Raw genomic sequence first — 18,311 nt, forward strand, 5'->3', positions numbered from 1 at the left:
GGTTAGAGGACCAGACTTGGAAATGCTCTGTCAGTCGTCAAAGGCTAGATCACAAGAACCCCAGCAGTGGATTTTTTTTTTTTTAATGGAAATAGTCTGGTCAGCATCTTTTTAAGTGCTTTTTAAATTTGTATGTTGCTGGTGTTTAGAAATACTGTTAATTTTGCTTCTAGCCACCTTGTTAAATTCTGTTAACAATTCTAATAATTAATCTTAGTTTTTTTTAGCATTTTCTACATAAATAAACATATTATCTACCAATATATAGTTTGAGTTTTTTTTTAAATTTATGCCTTTTGTTTTGTTGGTGGGCATCTTATTTATAAGGGATGCTTTCCACAATTAACCATTAAATATATCTGCCTTAGCATTTTAGAAAAATGGTGTTTATTTGTTGTTTATTTAAGGTATACATCATGATGTTGTAGGATACATACAGACGGTAAAAGGGTTACTGTAGTGAAGCGAATTAACATAGCCGTCTTCTCACCTAGTTACCCATTTTACTTGTTTTAGTGGCAAGGGCAGCTAAAATCTCATTTATCACAAATCCCAATGCTGTACAATTTTATTACCTGTAGTCCTCCTGTTGTACATTAGATCTCTAGATTTGTTAATCTTACATGTCTGTGGTTTTGTATCCTCTGATCTACATCTCCCCATTTCTGCCCTCTCCCTCTTATGCACACCCCCAATAACCAATACCTTGTTTTCTATCTCTGTATAATTGAAATTTTTTTCAAGATTTCACATATAAGTGAAACCATGCAATATTAGTCTTTCTGTATCCTGGCTCATTTCACTTAGGATAATGTTCTCTAGGATGGGTCCTAGCCTTTCGTCAGATGAGTAGATTGCAAAAAATTTTTCCTGTTCTGTTGGTTGCCAGTTCACTCTATTGATAGTTTCTTTTGCTTTGCAGAAGCTCTTTAGTTTAATTAGATCCCATTTGTCTATTTTGGCTTTCGTTGCCATTGCTTTTGGTGTTTTAGTCATAAAGTCCTTGTCTATGCCTATGTCCTGAATGGTATTGCCTAGGTTTTCTTCTAGAGTTTTTATGGTGTTAGGTCTCACGTTTAAACCTTTAATCCATCTAGAGTTAATTTTTGTATAAGGTGTAGGGAAGGGATCCAGTTTCAGCTTTCTGCATATGGCTAGCCAGTTATCCTAACATCATTTATTAGATAGGGAATCCTCCCAAAGTGCTGGGATTACAGGCATAAACCACCATGCTTGGCCTAGTTGTTTATATGTTTTGGATATTAGCCCCTTATTAGATATATGGATTGTAAATATTTTTCCCCAGTCCTGAGGCTGATGTTCTACTGATTTTTTTCTTTGCTATGTAGAAGCTATAAACTTCCCTCTTAGAACTGCTTTTGCTACAACCCATAGATTTGGCTATGTTGCATTTCTATTGTTGTTTGTCCCGAGATATTTTTAAATTTTCCTTTTGATTTCTTCTTTAACTCATTACTTATTGAGGAGCATGTTATTTAACTGCCATGTATTTGTGAAATTTTCAGGATTCCTTTTTTAATTGATTTCTAGTTTTAAATCATAGTGATTTGAAACAACAGTAGATGTGATTTAAATCTTAAATTTGTTAAGGTGACTTGTTTTGTGGTTTAACATGTGGTCTATCCTGGACAACGATCCATGTGCACTAGAAAAAAATGTATTGCTTTTGTTGGAATGTTTTGCCTACATATGTTAGGTCCATTTGGTCAAAGTATAATTCAAGTCTGGCATTTATTTTCTGTCTAGTTTATCTATTGTTGACAGTTGGGTATTGAAGTCCCCTACTATTATTATATTGGTATCTGTTTCTCCCTTAATATTTGCTTTATAGTTTTAGTGCTCCAATGTTAGGTGTGTATATATTTATAATTGTTACTTCCCATTGATGAACTGGCCCCTTTATCATTAAATAATGATCTCTTACTGGCCAACGTGATGAAACCCTGACTCTACTAAAAAATACAAAAATTAGCTGGGCATGGTGGCACGTGCTTTTAGTCCCAGTTACTTGGGAGGCTGAGGCAGGAGAATCCTTTGAACTTAAGAGGCAGAGATTGCAGCGAGCCGAGATCACACCACTGCACTCCAGCCTGGTGACAGAGCGAGACTCCGTCTGAAAAAAAAAAAAATCTCTTTATCATTTGTATATTTGCCATAGTTTTTTGTTTTGTAGTTACTATAAGGCTTATGCAAAACATCTTATAATTAACTGTTATAAGTTGATAACAACTTAATTTCTGGCACATACAAAAACTATACTTTTACTCTCCACCCCACAAGTTATGTTTTTTATGTCACAATAATCACCTTCTTATGTTATGTGTTCCTTAACTTATTGTAGCTTTTGTTATTTTTGACTATTTTGACTTTTAACCTTCAGAGTTGAGATATGCATGGTTTACATACCACACTTAACAGTTTTGAAGTATTCTAATTTGACTAAACATTTATCTCTACCAGTGAGTTTTATACTTTACATGTATTTATGGTGGTACTTATCATTTTCTTTCTGCTTGAAGAAGCATTTCATGTAACACACAGGTCTAGTGTCAGTGAATTCCTTCAACTTTTATTTGTCGGGGAAAGACTTTATTTCTCCTTCATTTCTGAAGGATAGTTTTCCTGGGTACAGTATTCTTAGCTGGCATATTTTTTTCCCCCCTTTCTACATTTTGAATATGTCATCCCATTTTCCAGGTTTGCAAGGTTTCTGCAGAAAAGTCCAATGATACTCTGATGGCTATTCCCTTGTAAGTGACTTGACACTTTTCTCTTGCTGCTTTTAGAATTCTTTCATTGTCTTTTGACTTTTGACAGTTTGATTATAATGTACCTTAGAGAGAACCTTCTAAAGTTTACCTGAGGATCTTTGAGCTTCATTGATTTGTATGTTCATCTCTCTCTCTTCCTAAGTCCCAAAAGTTTTTAGCAATTATTTTATTTATATGAGCGTTTTCTGTTTCTTCACCTTTTGGAATTCCTACAATGTGAATATTTGTTTGCTTAATGGTGTCCCATAGGTTCTCTTCATTCTTTTTCATTCTTTTTTTCTTTTTCTTCTCTTCTGAGTCATTTCAGAAGCCTTCAAGATTCACTCTTCTGTTTGATCTAGTCTGCTGTTAACCTTCTGTGGTATTTTTTCTTTCATTGAATTCTTCAGCCTAAGATTTCTATTTAGATTTTTTTCATATCTCTTTTATTGAATTTCTCATTCAGATCATGAATTATTTTTCTAATTTCATTGAATGGTCTGTTTTTATTCTTTTTTTTCCTTCTTTTTTAAAGATGGAATCTTGCTCTGTTACTCAGGCTGGAGTACAGTGGCAAGATCTTGGGTGATGCAACCTCCGCCTCCTGGGTGCAAGAGATTCTCCTGGCTCAGCCTCCTGCGTAGCTGGGGCTACAGGCGCCGACCACCATGCCTGGCTAATTTTTGTGTTTTCAGTAGAGACAGAATTTCTCTATGTTGATCAGGCTGCTCTTGAACTCCTGACCTTGTGATCCACCTGCCTTGGCCTCCCAAAGTTATGGGATTAAAGGCATGACCCACCACACTCTTAGTTTCCTTAGTTCATTATTTTGAATTCCTTTTGAGACAATTTGTAGATTTATGTTACTTTGGGGTCAGTTACTGGAGAATTATTGTGTTCTTTCTAATAGTGTCATATATCCTTGCTTTTTCATGTTTCTTATGACCCTGCCTTGATGTTTGTACATCTGATAGTGTAGTCATGTCTTTCCAGTTTCACGGAGTGTGAAAGAGAAGGCTTTCCCCTGAAGATGGGCCTGAGGGTACTGCTTGGGCAGGACACAGTGGCTCTGCTTACTTGTAGATGCAGTGTTGTAGTTGTCATGCAGCTTCTTAGTTGTGATCAATGTCAGTGAAGAATGTGAGTGCCTCAGTGGTCTGGCTGTAGGGGTCTGTGTCAGTGGTGGTGGCTACTGAGGTTATTGGTGCAAGGGTTTTAGGGGTCTTCCTGTTCCTGTGCTTGTCTTCTCCAAAGTAGGGAATCTTCATTGAGGGGATCTCTTTTGGTATCAGGTCTGACATTGCTCACAGGCAGCCACAGCAGCTCTGGGTTCCAGGGCACAGTGGCTCAGAGCAGCTGTGGAGCCAAGTTCCTGGGCCTAGGGTCTTGTGAAACTACTATAGCACCTGGGACTTCAGGCATAGGTTCACTTTCCAAGGCATGAGTGGATTCATTTCTCCTACTACACAGGGTTTGTTGTTGTGGGCCATACCCCAGCAGCTTGGGCCCAGGGGGCTGCTTGGGGTATGCTGCACTTGGGTGGCAGACTGAGGCACTGGCATGATTCTGGGGAAGAAGGAGTCTCTGGAGACTCAGTCTCTGGGGAGCAGAGAATAGTTGTCATTTGGGACCCACTGGGTAACATGGTAGCTTAGGCTCTGGGTGATAAGGGGCATACAGTGGTCACTTTGGACCCTGGCTTGGTACAATAGCCCAGGCTCTATGAGGCTGGGTTCAGTGGCAACAAGAACCCAGGAATGGCAAGATACAGCTGTATCTTGTGCCCTGTGGGGTAGGAAACAGTGCAGCAATGACCACTCCTTGGAGAGGTAGGGTGCCTCAATATATTGGAATGTAGGGGAGCTAGTCCAGTTCTAGGTAGGTGGGGCACTGTGTCTCTTTGGCCTAGAACACAGGGTATCACAGCTCAGCCAAGGTTATGAATCCCTAGAATGCACGTTGCCACATCTGCTCAGCCTAGAAAGCATAACTACTTGGGTTAGTAGAGCCTTTGGATCCCTAGGGGGTGTGGTACTGCATCAGCTGTGTTGGTGGGCTGCAGCTGCTTTGGTGTGCCACAGGCTTAGAGCTCCTGGAAGTGTTAGGTGCTGCCTCACAGTGGTATTGGCGAGAGTGTATGTGGGCTAGGGGAGATGTCATCTGTTTCTGTGTACCAGAGGCCTGAGGTCTCCAACGGGTGGGATGCCACTTCAGCTCAGTTTTAAGGGGAGGATGCACTGGCAACTAGAATTCAACACCTCTGCAGTAGCTTGGCCCTATGTGGTAGGGTGTAGCAGCAGTTCAACTGGGAGATGTCATGCTGCTGGCTGGATGTTGAGTTTTTCAAGTTTTTTAAAATATTTTTTTATATCGAAATAATTCTGTAAAATTTCTCCTTTAATCTCTTAATGTAATTAGTAGTTTGATTTTTCTAATATTAAATCAGACTTACATTTCTGGAATAAGGTTAACTTAGATTTGCTGTATTATTGCAATTTACCGATATAAATTATTGTTGGATATGGTTAACTAATTTTCAAGGTTTTTAGCCTGCGGAGTAAGATAACCATATATTTTTAAAATAATTTTTATTTAAAAAATTATTTATAAATAATTTTTATGATTCATAACAAAAATACACAAATGTGTAAGTGTACATCTTGATGAATTATCAACTCACCCATGTAACTACCTGGTCAAGAAATAGAACATCAACTCCCCAACAGCCCCCCTTATGTCCCTCCAAATCACTACTACTACAACAAGATAATCATATTTTTAACACTGTAGTCTAGTACATGCCTAGGAATGGAATTGCTGGGGCCCAGGACATGCAAATATTTAACGTGAGAGTATACACCATCAAATTGTTTAGTAATATAGTTGTACTAATTTGTATTTCTAATGATTTCTGTATTCAGATGCTCCATACCCTTGCTAGAAATTGAAATTGACAGTTAAAATTTTTAAATTTACTTGTTAGTAAAGTGTACAATTTGGTGAGTTTTCATATGTGTAACCATTGTAAAACCATCTGCACAATCAAGATAATATATCCATCACCCATCCCGCCGAAATTTTCCATGCTGCTTGGTAATCAATTTCTCTTCTTCTCTATCCTCAGCCCAACACAGCCACTGATTTACTTTCTCGTCTGCCATCTTTTACTCTGTCTTTTTATTTTTTGCCACTCCTACTTGTTATATGTATTTGTGGCTTGCTCTTCTTTTTTTTAATTGCTGAGTAGTATTTGTATATATGTCATGCAAATTACAATCCATTTACCTCTTTTAGACATTTGGATTATCTCCAGTTTTTTGGCTGTTACAGATAAAGCTGATATGGGCCGGGCGCGGGGGCTTACGCCTGTAATCCCAGCACTTTGGGAGGCTGAGGCGGGTGGATCACGAGGTCAAGAGATCGAGACCATCCCGGTCAACATGGTGAAACCCCGCCTCTACTAAAAATGCAAAAAATTAGCTGGGCATGGTGGCGCGTGCCTGTGATCCCAGCTACTCAGGAGGCTGAGGCAGGAGAATTGCCTGAACCCAGGAGGCGGAGTTTGCGGTGAGCCGAGATCGCGCCATTGCACTGCAGCCTGGGTAACAAGAGCGAAACTCCGTCTCAAAAAAAAAAAAAAAGCTGATATGGATGTTTGCATATGGGTCTTTGTGTGGGCATTCACTTTTGTTTCTCTTGAGTAAATAGAGGAATGGCTGGGTTGTAGAGTAGATTTGTATTAAATTTGTTTAGAAACTTCAAACAGTTTTGTCAGAGTGTTTGTTCTATTTTACATACCCACCAGCAGCAAATGAGAGTTTGAGTTCCTTCACAACGCTTGACAGCTTTTGGTGGATCAGTTTTTTAAATATGGAAGTTTTTTCTTGTTGGTGTGTGGTGGTATTTCATTATTTTAATTTTCATTTCTCTGATGACTGGCGCTATTCAGCGTGTTGTCAGTGTGCGTTTCTATAGTGAAATGTCAAAGCTTGTGCTCATTTTTCAGGTGGTCATTTTGTTATTGAGTTGTAAGAATTCTTTATATATTCTGGATGAACATTCTTTGTGAAGTGTATGACTTACAATCTATGCTTATCTTTTCAGATTTTAAATAGTGTCTTTGAAGAACACGGGTTTTTAATTTTGATGATGTCTAATATATCAAATTTTTATGTATAACAGTTTTCATATCTAAGAAATTGTTGCCTAACCCCAAATCACAAAAATTTCTTCTGTGTTTACTTGAGAAATGTTTCAGTTTGAGCACTTAGCATTTAGTTCTGTAATTCCTTTTGACTTTGTAAATTTATTTGTTTGCATATAGATATTTGGTTGTTAGGGCACTGTTTGTTGAAAAGGCTATCCTTTCTCCATTGACTTGCCTTACCAACTGTTAAAGATCAAATGATCATTGATGTAATGGTATATTCCATACTCCATTCTGTTATATTGATATCTGTATCTGTTCTTGTGCCAGTACTATAGTTTTAATTACTGTAGTTTTATAGCATATTTTGAAATTAGTATAAGTTCTCCAACTTTGTTGTTCTTTTTGAAAGGTGCATTTCCATATAAATTTTAGGGTCAGCTTATCAGTTTCTGCAAGATAGCCTGCAGGATTTTGATAGGAAGTGCATTTAATCTATAGGTCAGTTTAGGGAGATTGACATCTTTACAATATTGTGTATTACAATCCGCGAATATGATGTTTCCTCTCTGTTTAGATCTTTTTAAATTTCTGACAACGTTTTGTAGTTTTTTGCATATAGGCCCTGCAATTCTTTTTAAAATTTATTCCTAAGTACTCTTTAAAGCTGTTGTAAATGGAATTGGTTTTCTTTGGTTCAGTTTTGGATTTTTCTTGCTAGTATGTAGAAATACAGTAGATTTTAATTTATTTCATCCTACAACTGTGCTTTTTATGACCTTGTTAAATTTGCTTACAGACATTCCTTGACTTATGTTGGAGTTAAGTCCTTATAAACGCATCATAAAATCAAAAAGCCATAAGTTGAATGACTGTAAGTTGGGGACTGTCTGTATTAGTTTGTAGGTTTTTTTATTTTTTTGGTTCATTAGTACTTTTTATACATAAAGGCTCATGGCATCTGTGAATAAAGTTTATTTTACTTATTTCTTTCTAATGTTGATGTCTTTAATTTCTTTTCTTTTTTTTTTTTTTTTTTTTGCCCTCTTGTACTGGCACTCTCCTACATAATGTTCAATGGAAGTTGTGATGTTGGATATCCTTGTTTTGTTCTCAATCTTAGTGGGAAAGCATTCAGTCTTTCACCTCTATGTATGATCTTTGCTGTAGATTTTTGATAAATTCTCTTTATTAGATTGAGGAAATTTTCTTCTATTTCTAGTTTGTTGAGAGTTTTTAACGTGGACTTTGAATTTGGTGAAATTCTTCTTTTTAAGTGCGTCCATTAAGATGACTGGTTTTATTCTTTATTTTATTAATATGGTATATTACATTAATTTTTGGATATTAAAATAACCTTTGATTCCTGGGTTAATTCCTGATTTGTCATGATATGTAATAGCTTTTATATGTTGATGGCTTCTTGCCAAGGGCATGTTCATGAGGGCTATTTATCTGTAGTTTTCTTGTGATATTTTCATCTGGCTTTTGTGTTATGGCGATTCTGACCTTACAGAATGTGAGAAGTATTCTTTCCTGCTCTATTTGAGAAAACATTTGCATAGGATTGGTATTATTTCTTTCTAAATGTTTGGGCGAATTTACCAGTGAAGACATCAGGGCTTGGGTTTTTCTTCGTGGGAAGATTTTAAATTACCAATTAAGTTTTTTATTTCCCTTGTTTTTGGTCTATTGAGATTTTTCTGTCTCTTCTAGAGTCGGCTATGATAATTTGTGTCTTCCTAGGAATTTGTCTTTTTCGTCTTAAGTGAGCTAACTTATTATTATAAATTTGTTTGTAGTTGTTTTATAAGTATTTTGAGTGTGATTTATAGTAGTATCCCACTTTCTTCTTTTTTTTTGAGACAGAGTCTCATTCTGTTGCCCAGGCTGGAGTACAGTGGCACCATCTTGGCTCACTGCAACCTCCGTCTTTCAGGTTCAAGTGATTCTCATGCCTCGGCCTTCCAAGCTACTTCCAAGTAGCTGGGACTGCAGGCATGTGTGCCACCACACCTAGCTGATTTTTGTATTTTTAGTAGAGACAGGGTTTTACCATGTTGGCCCAGTCTGGTCTTGAGCTCCTAACCTGAAGTCATCTGCCCTCCTCAGCCTCCCAAAGTGTTGGGATTGCAGGCATGAGCCACCGCTCCAGGCCAGCCTCCTCTTTCATTCTTAATTTTGGTAATTTATGTCACTTCTCTTTTTTATTAGTCTAGCTAAAGGTTTATGTATTTTGTCAATCTTTCCAAATAACTAACTTTAGGTTTTATTGCATTTCTATATTGTGTTTCTGTTTTTTGCTTCATTGACTTCTGCTTTGATGTTTATTATTTATTTCCTTCTGCTTACTTTGGGTTTGATTAGCTTTGCCTTCTTTTCTTTATGAGGTTGAAGCTTAGTTGATTGATTTTAAAATACTTTTACATTTATGTATTTAATATCTTTTTCTTTTTTGTGTTTTTTCTTTTTTTTCCCACCGCACCCTCCCTGCATTTCTAATATAAACATTTAAAGGTATACAATTTTTTTAAGCATATCTTTAAGTACATCTCATCAATTTTGATATACTGTTTTTTTATTTCCATTCAAGATACAGTTGTCTTTCTGTATCTGGAGGTTCTGCATGTGGATTCAATCAACCATGGGTCAAGAATATTTGGGAAGGCAACCTCCTAAAAATGAAAGAATAATACAAATACAAAAATACAGTATAATAACTATGTATATAACATTCATATTGTATTAGGTATTATAAGTAATCTAGGTATGATTTAAAATATGTGGGAGAATGTTCATAGGTTATATGCAAATACTACACCATTTTTTATAAGGGACTTGAACATCCTCAGATTTTGGTATTCGGGGTAGGAGGATGTCTTGGAACCAATCGCCTTTGGATACTGAGGGACAACTGTATTTTGTAATATTTCTTACTTGATTCATGGGTTATTTAGAAGCATGTTACTTGTTCCTGTTGTTAATCTATAATGCAATCGCTTGTGATTGGAGACTATACTTTGTATGATTTCATTGCTTTTACATTTATTGAGATATACTTTATGTCTTTGGATGTGGGCATTACTAGAGAATGTTCCTTATGTTCTTGGAAAGTGTGTGCGTTCTGCTGTTGTTGGATGGAATGTTCTCTAAATGTCAAGTTAGGTAAAAGTAATGGATACCATTGTCTGGTCTTCTGTATGCTGACTTATTTTCTCTGTAGTTCTGTAAATTCTTGAGACAGGATTATCAGAATCTCCAAGTATAATTTGAACTGTGTATTTCTTTTTTTTAGTTGTGACATTTTGGCTTCATGTATTTTGGTGTACTGTTAGTTGCATATAGTTTATAATTGTTCTGCCTTACTGAGGTACTGATTCACTAAAAAATGTTCTTTTTTAGCTTTTAAAAAATATTTCTTGTCTTAATGTCAATTGCCTCTGTTGTAAATATAGTCATATGTACTGTTTACATGGTATATCTTCTGTTCTTATACTTTCATACTTTTTGTGTTTTTGTATCTCAGATCTGTCTCTTTTAGGCTATTGTATATAGTTGGGTTTTGCTTTTCTATCTGGCTTGCTAATTCCTGCCTTTTGATTGGAATATTTAGTCCATTCTCATTTGATGTAATTATTGATATGACTGAATTTATGTCCACCATTTTGATATTTGTTTTCTATATGTCTCAAGTCTTTTTTGTTCTCCTTTACCATTTTTTAAATTAAACCAACACTTTTTGTTGTATTATTTTATTTTCTTCATTGCTTTTTTGAAACTATATCATTTTAGTTACTTGTTCAATAGTTGCTTTTTGGATTATAGTATTTATCTTGACTTACATTCTACTTCAGAATAAAACTAAATCAGTTTTGTTAAAATAGAACAACTTTGTACCAAAGTTCTATGTCCTCTTCCCCTTGTGTTACTATTTTCACATACCTTACATATATATGTCATAAATGAAACAATGCAGTCTTATAATTATTTTATACAGTCCTATATTTTTTAAAGATCTAGGAGAATAAAAGAGAAAATATATTTATTACATTTTGTGTGTGTGTGTACCAACAGTTTGTTTCTTTTAAAACATTTTTTTTTTACTTTTTAAAAATTTATTATACTTTAAGTTCTGGCATACATGAAGGGAGCAGTATGTAAAACTGGCCATGCATACTGTATGAGTTTGTGTTGAACAGTGAGCACACATGGGCACAGGGAGGGGAACATAACACACGGGTATTTTGGGGAGCGAGGGGCTAGGGGAGGGACAGCGGGGAGCGGGGAGGTTCAGGAGGGATAACACTGGGAGAAATGGCTGATGTAGGTGATGGTGGGGGATGGAGACAGCAAACCACCATGGCATGTGTGTACCAATACAACAATCCTGCAAGATCTACATATGTACCCCAGAACTTAAAGTACAATAATAAAAAAAAAAGTTGAAGGATGCTACTTGTCTCATCATTTCAGTATGTAGATTTTCACTTAAACTTTCTGTTTTCAGTATATTATCTCACCTCCAATTTGCCTTCTGTCTTGAATGTAGGTCTTTTTGTTTAGCCCCTCTAGGGTGTAATCTCTTCACCTTCTGCCAGAGGGGTTGATTTGGAGACTTGCTGTTTTTTAAGGCTTTCCCAGTCTGGCTATTTTTATCGTCAACCTTTATCCCTTCCTTTATAAGTGAATAGTTTATTCAGTTTCTGAGCTTTTATGGAATTTTGCTAGTAGAATTACCTTGCACATTGGTTTCCCTCTGAAAGCTTAGATCTCAGTTTTCTTGGGATTGCTTCTTAGTTTTAGAAATATTGATGTTCATTTTCTGTGATTATTTCCTCTTCTACTTTAATTGTCTTTGTGAGTTTATGCCTTTTCTATTCCTTTCTTGTGTTTTTAATTGAGTTTTTGGAAGGGAATAGAGATAAATATAGTTTTCAACATGCCATCTTTAAATGATAGTTTTTGAGCTAATATTTAAACCCATTTCATAACTGATAATCTCTATTGTTTCCCAGACTTTTAATTAGCAATGTATCTAAGACTTAGTAGGCACTTTTAAATATATATATATATATGTGTGTGTGTATATATATGTATGGTTTTTTTTTTAAATAACCTTTTTGACTGTATAAGCCTATGTGTCCTAACTGTATTTTTGAACCTCATGAAATTTGTTACTTTAAGCAGTTGAGTTTATAATTTTTACTGTCTTCTTACAGAGACAGGGAAGAACGATTGGCAGCACTCACAGCCGCTCAACAAGAAGCTATGGAAGAGTTACAGAAAAAAATTCAACTCAAGGTAAGGATATTATGTATTTTTAATTTGAAATTTTAGAGCTTACAGTGGAGCATGAGATCAAAATTTTATAGAACAAAAATGGAATTAATTTGTATTCTTAATCTTTGCACAACAAAGCTTATATGATTTTCATATGACCATTTCTAATTCAATATCTGGAAACTAAGTTTACTTTGATATGGTAGAGCCATGGAGAAAAAAAAATTAAAGGAAATTTAATATTTCCTATTCTCACTAAGCAATTTATTAATGACTTGTAGGCATTAATGGTAGGCCTTTTATATTCATAGATTTTATATTCACTCAATATAACATAGGTTATATTCACTCAAAAGTAATTAAAAGATGTTTCTTATAATTTGCTTCACTTGATTTCAGTGCTTTTGAATTGCGTAATTGTAGCTTGGGAGGTTGTGATAAACTGATATTTTCTAGAAAATTTTTAGCATTACTACAACCTGTAGGGAGTTTCTAATAGTATGAATGTTTTATATTATATCACAGTTATTTACATGCTGTCTCCTCACAGGGATAGTAAAAGCCTTAAGGTAGAAGACCGTATTTTACTATTTGTATAGTCCTAGAAATTTATCATTCACTTAAATTTATTGTAGCAAATATTTATTGAGCCTTGTGGTAGGCAGGGGAATGCACAGATAAGTTAAGGCATGGCTCTGAATTTTAAGAAACTCTTCATTTAGTTGAGATTCAGTTGCTAAGTACATAACCTCCACAAAGATAGAGGCATACATGAAATGCTGTGGAAGCACAGAAGAGGACACTTAAAACATGAGGAGTGTCAGAGGTTAGGGAAGTGATTTTAAAGAACAGTTCCTGAGCTAGATCTTGAAAGGAGGTTGAGTAAAATGGATAGGTAGGTGGGATGCCATCCTAGCCATATGAAGTAGGTGAGCCTAAGGACAAAGGTCTGAAATAGTGTTTTTTCCCCCAGGATTGTCACTGAAGGTATAAAAATGGAGTAGGTTTATAGTTTTGGTCATGATGGGCTTTGCCTGCTATGTGGATAAGCATGTGATTTACCTATAGGTTAATATTTCCCATGGTAGGTTCCAGGACGTGGTTCTCAAAAATACGTTGTTGGCAAATAATTTGTAAGGTGATGCTTACTAAAAGCTAGGTGTATTGAGTCATGATCACAGTGACAAACTGGAGGCTCTGTAAAGTTCTGTGTTAAAAACCTATTTAGCTTTAGCTTATTGTTTTCCAAATTTATTTGACCATGGAACCTGTTCTGCAAAACACCTATTAATATCTCCTGGAGCACACTTTAATAAACATTACTGTTCATGTGGGTGATATTAAAGGGCTTTGTGTAAAGCTTTGTCTACAGTGTGTAAGTTGACATAGAAACGGCACTCTCCTATTATTTTTGAAGTTTTAATGGAAATATTATTTTTCTGAGTTCTCACCATAATTTGAATAATTTTTGAAATTCTTGCACTTTGACTTCATCTACAGCATGATGAAAGTATTCGAAGGCATATGGAACAGATTGAACAAAGAAAAGAAAAAGCTGCTGAGCTAAGCAGTGGGCGACATGCAAATACTGATTATGCCCCCAAACTGACCCCATATGAAAGAAAGAAGCAGTGTTCTCTCTGCAATGTCCTGGTAGGTTGTTATTATCAATATGATAATGATATAATTTACTACTATAAAGTTTATGAAACCATGGAAATTTATTCTTCCAGTCTTTTAAAACTCATGCTAAGGCAGGCCAGGTGTGTCAGCTCATGGCTGTAATCTCAGCACTTTGGGAGACCGAGGTGGGCAGATCAGTTGAGGCTAGGCGTTCAAAACCAGCCTCGCCAACATGACGAAACCCCGTCTCTTCTAAAAGTACAAAAAAATTAGCTGGGCATGGTAGCGCATGCCTGTAATCTCAGCTACTCAGGAGACTGAGGCATGAGAATCCTTTTAACCCCGGAGGCAGAGGTTGCAGTGAACCAAGATTGCACCACTGCACTCCAGCCTGGGTGACAAAGCAAGACTCTGTTTCAAAAAAATAAAATGAAACTCAATCTAAGGCATCTGCTGAGTGACATGGATTTCTTTCATTATTCTGAATGAAAAGTGGTACAAATAACAGCATTTCGAAATAGCACTACAATGTGCTAAAGAATGCAGTTACTATTAAAATGGATGATTATTTGCTTAATGTGATAGCCCAAGTCAGTATTTTTGGGGCACTAGATCTAAAAAAAAAAAAAGAAAGTAACATTTTTACTGCTGAGACTTGAACCTTCAAACTTAGAGGAAATAATTTCCTATTAGGGTGGCTATAACATGCCTTTTTTTAAAAAAAAAAACAACAACCATTTGTCTTCTAGGGGATTCTCAGAATTATGTTCTGAGAAAACTATTTTTAAGACTAATATGTAAATGCTAGAGTGATTTCAACTCACATATATTGGATTGAATGTGTAGTATTTACAATTCATGTAATGTTAAATTGATTACATTGCTTTGATTTTATGCTTTTAGATCTCTTCAGAGGTATATCTTTTTAGCCATATTAAAGGGAGAAAACACCAGCAAGCTGTGAGAGAGAATAGCAGCATCCAGGGGCGTGAACTTTCAGATGAAGAAGTGGTAAACTTTATTTTTGTTCATTTACAGTTATTTATTGAGTACTCAATATGTGCTGTTTTATTATAAAGAATTCCATGTTTTTATTTATTTCTATGATTATTTAAAACTATATTTAGCACTTAAAGTTACTACAATATAGTCTACAAATGTCTTATTATTTTAGTATACATATTAATTTAACAAGAAGCATAGAAACAAGAATTTAATACTGTTATTTACATAATTTCAATTTAAGAAAAGGTTATGGTATATTGATATTTTAGTAATGCAGGAAAATAATTACTCAATGGCATACCGGATTTCTTGAAAACAGTTAACCATGTAAATTTCACTTAAGAGGATAATTTTGGATCAGTATACCATTTATAAGCTTTTGGAAATTCATTATTCCTTCTCACATAATCATTGTCAACATGGAATTTAGATTTGTATAAATATGTCTATGCATATTTTTCATTTAACTTTTTTTAAAACTTGATGACATGGCTAGATAATCTACTAATTTGTTGTCCTATTTATTATAGTAGATTTCCAAGACTACTCAAGAATAGGAAATTTGTATTTTTGCATCATCATTTAGTCTTGCCTGTTCTTGAATTTCATGTAAGTGGTATTATACAGTATGTGCTCTTTTGTGTCTGACTTCTTGCATTCATGCTTAAGTCTGTGAAACTGACACCTATTATTTATATGAAGCTGTACTTATTTTTCCTAGTGTTATGTCAGTGCCCTCCTATGTACCATCATAAGAACACATCTGTAGTTGAGTAATATTTGGTTTAGTGACTTGTTAAAAGAAGGGGAAACAGGAAGAGCCAAGATGGCTGACCAGATGCAGCCAGGAAGAACGTCTCCCACCGAGATACCAGACCATGAAGAAGGCTGGCACACTCCGAGCAGATCTTCCTAAGGAAGGCATTGAGAGTAGAGGGAGGGAGGGCACACCCTGGGCTGAAGCTGGAGGAGAAAGCTGGTAACCCTGTCTGGCTTTGCAGAGCACCAGGACTCTCCTGAGGAAGAGGTAGTTAACTAAGCGAGGAGTGGCCCACTTTCACCACAGACCTCTGGAATCCTAGCTGCAGGAGACCCCATGACCCCCATGGACATTTGAGCTGACAGGGAGAATTGCTTAGAGAGGTGGCAGGGATGGGACTCAGCTTGTGAAGAGCCCATAAGGTTTGACACAGGAAGAGCTGCTGTGGCGGGCAGCCAGAGATGTCCAATCCCCAAGTCTCACTGTGTTCCTCTAGGTGGCTTTGGCCATTGTTGTCTGTCAGACCTGCATGCAGCAGGGCTATCTTGACAGTAGGACAGAGCTGGTATAATCTGAGCACCCTGATCTGATCTCCCAGGGTCCCTGCCTGGCTGTGCCTTCTTGCAGTGCAGCCTTGGATGCCCAAACTTGGTGCTTCCAGGCAGTTGCCACTATGGCTCCTGCCCCAGGAGACCCTGCCTGACCATTGGAGAGCTTCTGCAGATGGGCCCCTGCTGACACGCAACTACCCACAGCCTCTCCCTACCACTTTCTGGCAGCTGCATGGACTTTGCCACCCTGCTTCTAACTGGTGCTGGTGCAGGTGTGGACTGTGTTGCCACTCCCCTGCCACCACTGGTTGAATACATGTTGTCACACTCTGCCAGCTGCAACTGCATGCACATGGAACCTGCCATGCTAGCCTGTGCATTTGGACCTGTTACCACTGTACCGATGAAGTGATTTTGCCAGCACCTGCCATTGAAGTGTTGCTGCTAATGGACCAGGAACACCTTAGCCACTCCAGTGCAGCAAGTGCTTAACCTTGAGGTGCCAAAGAAGAAAGCCGTGAACTTGGTCTCAGCCCCCAAGGGCATGTAGCCCAGCACTGCTGAAATCATCCAGAAACAACACCAGTCCACTGAACGCAGTGTATGGTGTATGCTGCAGTCAAACCCTCAAAGGCATCAAAGAATATAAAAACAAAATGCCCCATCCAAAGGACAGCAATTTCGAAGATGAAAGGAACATCCCTTCATGTTAAAAACCCTCAGGAAACTAGGAATTGAAGGAACATAGCTGAAAATAATAAGAGCCATCTATGACAAACCCATAGCCAACATCATACTGGAGGGGCAAAAGCTAGAAGCATTCCTCTTGAGAACTGGAACGAGACGAGGATGCCCACTCTCACCACTCCTATTCAGCATAGTACTGCAAGACCTAGCCAGAGTAGTCAGGCAGGAGAAAGGATCAGAGGCATCCAGATAGGAAGAGAGAAAGTGAAACTATCTCTCTTTGCAGATTATATAATTCTATACCTGGAAACCCCCAAAAGGTCTGCTGAAAATCTCCTAGATCTGAGAAACAAGTTCAGTAAAGTTTCAGGACACAAAATGAATGTATAAAAATCAGTAGCGTTTCTACACAGCAACAATGTCAAAGCTGAGAGCCAAGTCAAGAACTCAGTCCCATTCAAAATAGCTACAAAAAGAATAAAACACCTAGGAATACAGCTAAACAGGGAGGTGGAAGATCACTATAGATGAGAATTACAAAACTGCTCAAAGATATCAGAGATAACACAAATGCAACTATGTTCCACCCTCATGGATAGGAAGAGTCAATATTGTTAACACAACCATATGGCCTAAAGCAATGTACAGATTCAATGCTGTTCCTATCAAACTACCAATGACATTCTTCTCAGAATTAGAAAAAAACTATTCTAAAATTCATATGGAACAACAATAGCAACAAAATAGCCCCAGTAGCCATAGCAATCCTAAGCAAAAAGAAGAAAGCTGAGATGCATCACATTATCCAACTTCAAACTATACTACAGGGCTACAGTAACTAAAACGGCATGGTACTGGTACAAAGACAGACATATAGACCAGTAGAACAAGTTAGAGAACACAGAAATAAAACCACAAAACCACCTGATTTTCAACAAAGTTGACAACAATAAGCAATGAGTAAAGGATTTCCTATTCAGTTAATTGTGCTAAGATAACTTGCTGGCCATATGCAGAAGATTGAAACTGGACCCCTCCTTTCACCATACACGAAAGTCAACTCAAAATGGATTGAAGACTTCAATGTAAAACTTCAAAGTATAAAAACCCTGGAAGATAACCTAGGAAATACCATTCTGGAAATAGGAGCTGGCAAAGATTTCATGATGAAGATGCCAAAAGCAATTGCATCAAAACCAAAAATTGACAGATGGGACCTAATTAAACTAAAGAACTTCTGCACAATGAAAGAAAGTATCATTAGAGCAAAGAGGCAACCTTCAGAGTGGGAAAAAATTTTTGCCATCCACCTATCTGACAAAGGACTAATATCCAGAATCTATAAGGAACTTAAATTTATAAGAAAAAAACCCAGCACCCCCATTAAAAAGTGGGCAAAGGACAAGAACAAGCACTTCTCAAAAAAAGCCATACAGGTGGCCAACAATCATATGAAAAAATGCTCAACATCACTAATCATTAGAAAA

At 36.7% G+C, this 18,311-nt stretch overlaps 1 protein-coding gene across 8 annotated transcripts in view; it reads left to right on the top strand.

The window, feature by feature from the left end:
* Positions 1 to 18,311, top strand: part of SCAPER (S-phase cyclin A associated protein in the ER) — a 522,830-nt gene that overhangs the window by 168,359 nt on the left and 336,160 nt on the right. For all 8 annotated transcript variants that reach the window (XM_012457694.2, XM_064382920.1, XM_064382918.1 and 5 more), the window contains 3 exons: positions 12,138 to 12,219; positions 13,699 to 13,851; positions 14,725 to 14,832. In XM_012457694.2, coding sequence (XP_012313117.2) covers positions 12,138 to 12,219; positions 13,699 to 13,851; positions 14,725 to 14,832 — 343 coding nt within the window. The remainder of the gene's footprint in view (positions 1 to 12,137; positions 12,220 to 13,698; positions 13,852 to 14,724; positions 14,833 to 18,311) is intronic.

This window comes from Aotus nancymaae, unplaced genomic scaffold (assembly GCF_030222135.1).
Source record: "Aotus nancymaae isolate 86718 unplaced genomic scaffold, 86718_ANA_hifiasm-v0.15.2.pri h1tg000003l, whole genome shotgun sequence".
NCBI classification, from domain to species: Eukaryota; Metazoa; Chordata; class Mammalia; order Primates; family Aotidae; genus Aotus; species Aotus nancymaae.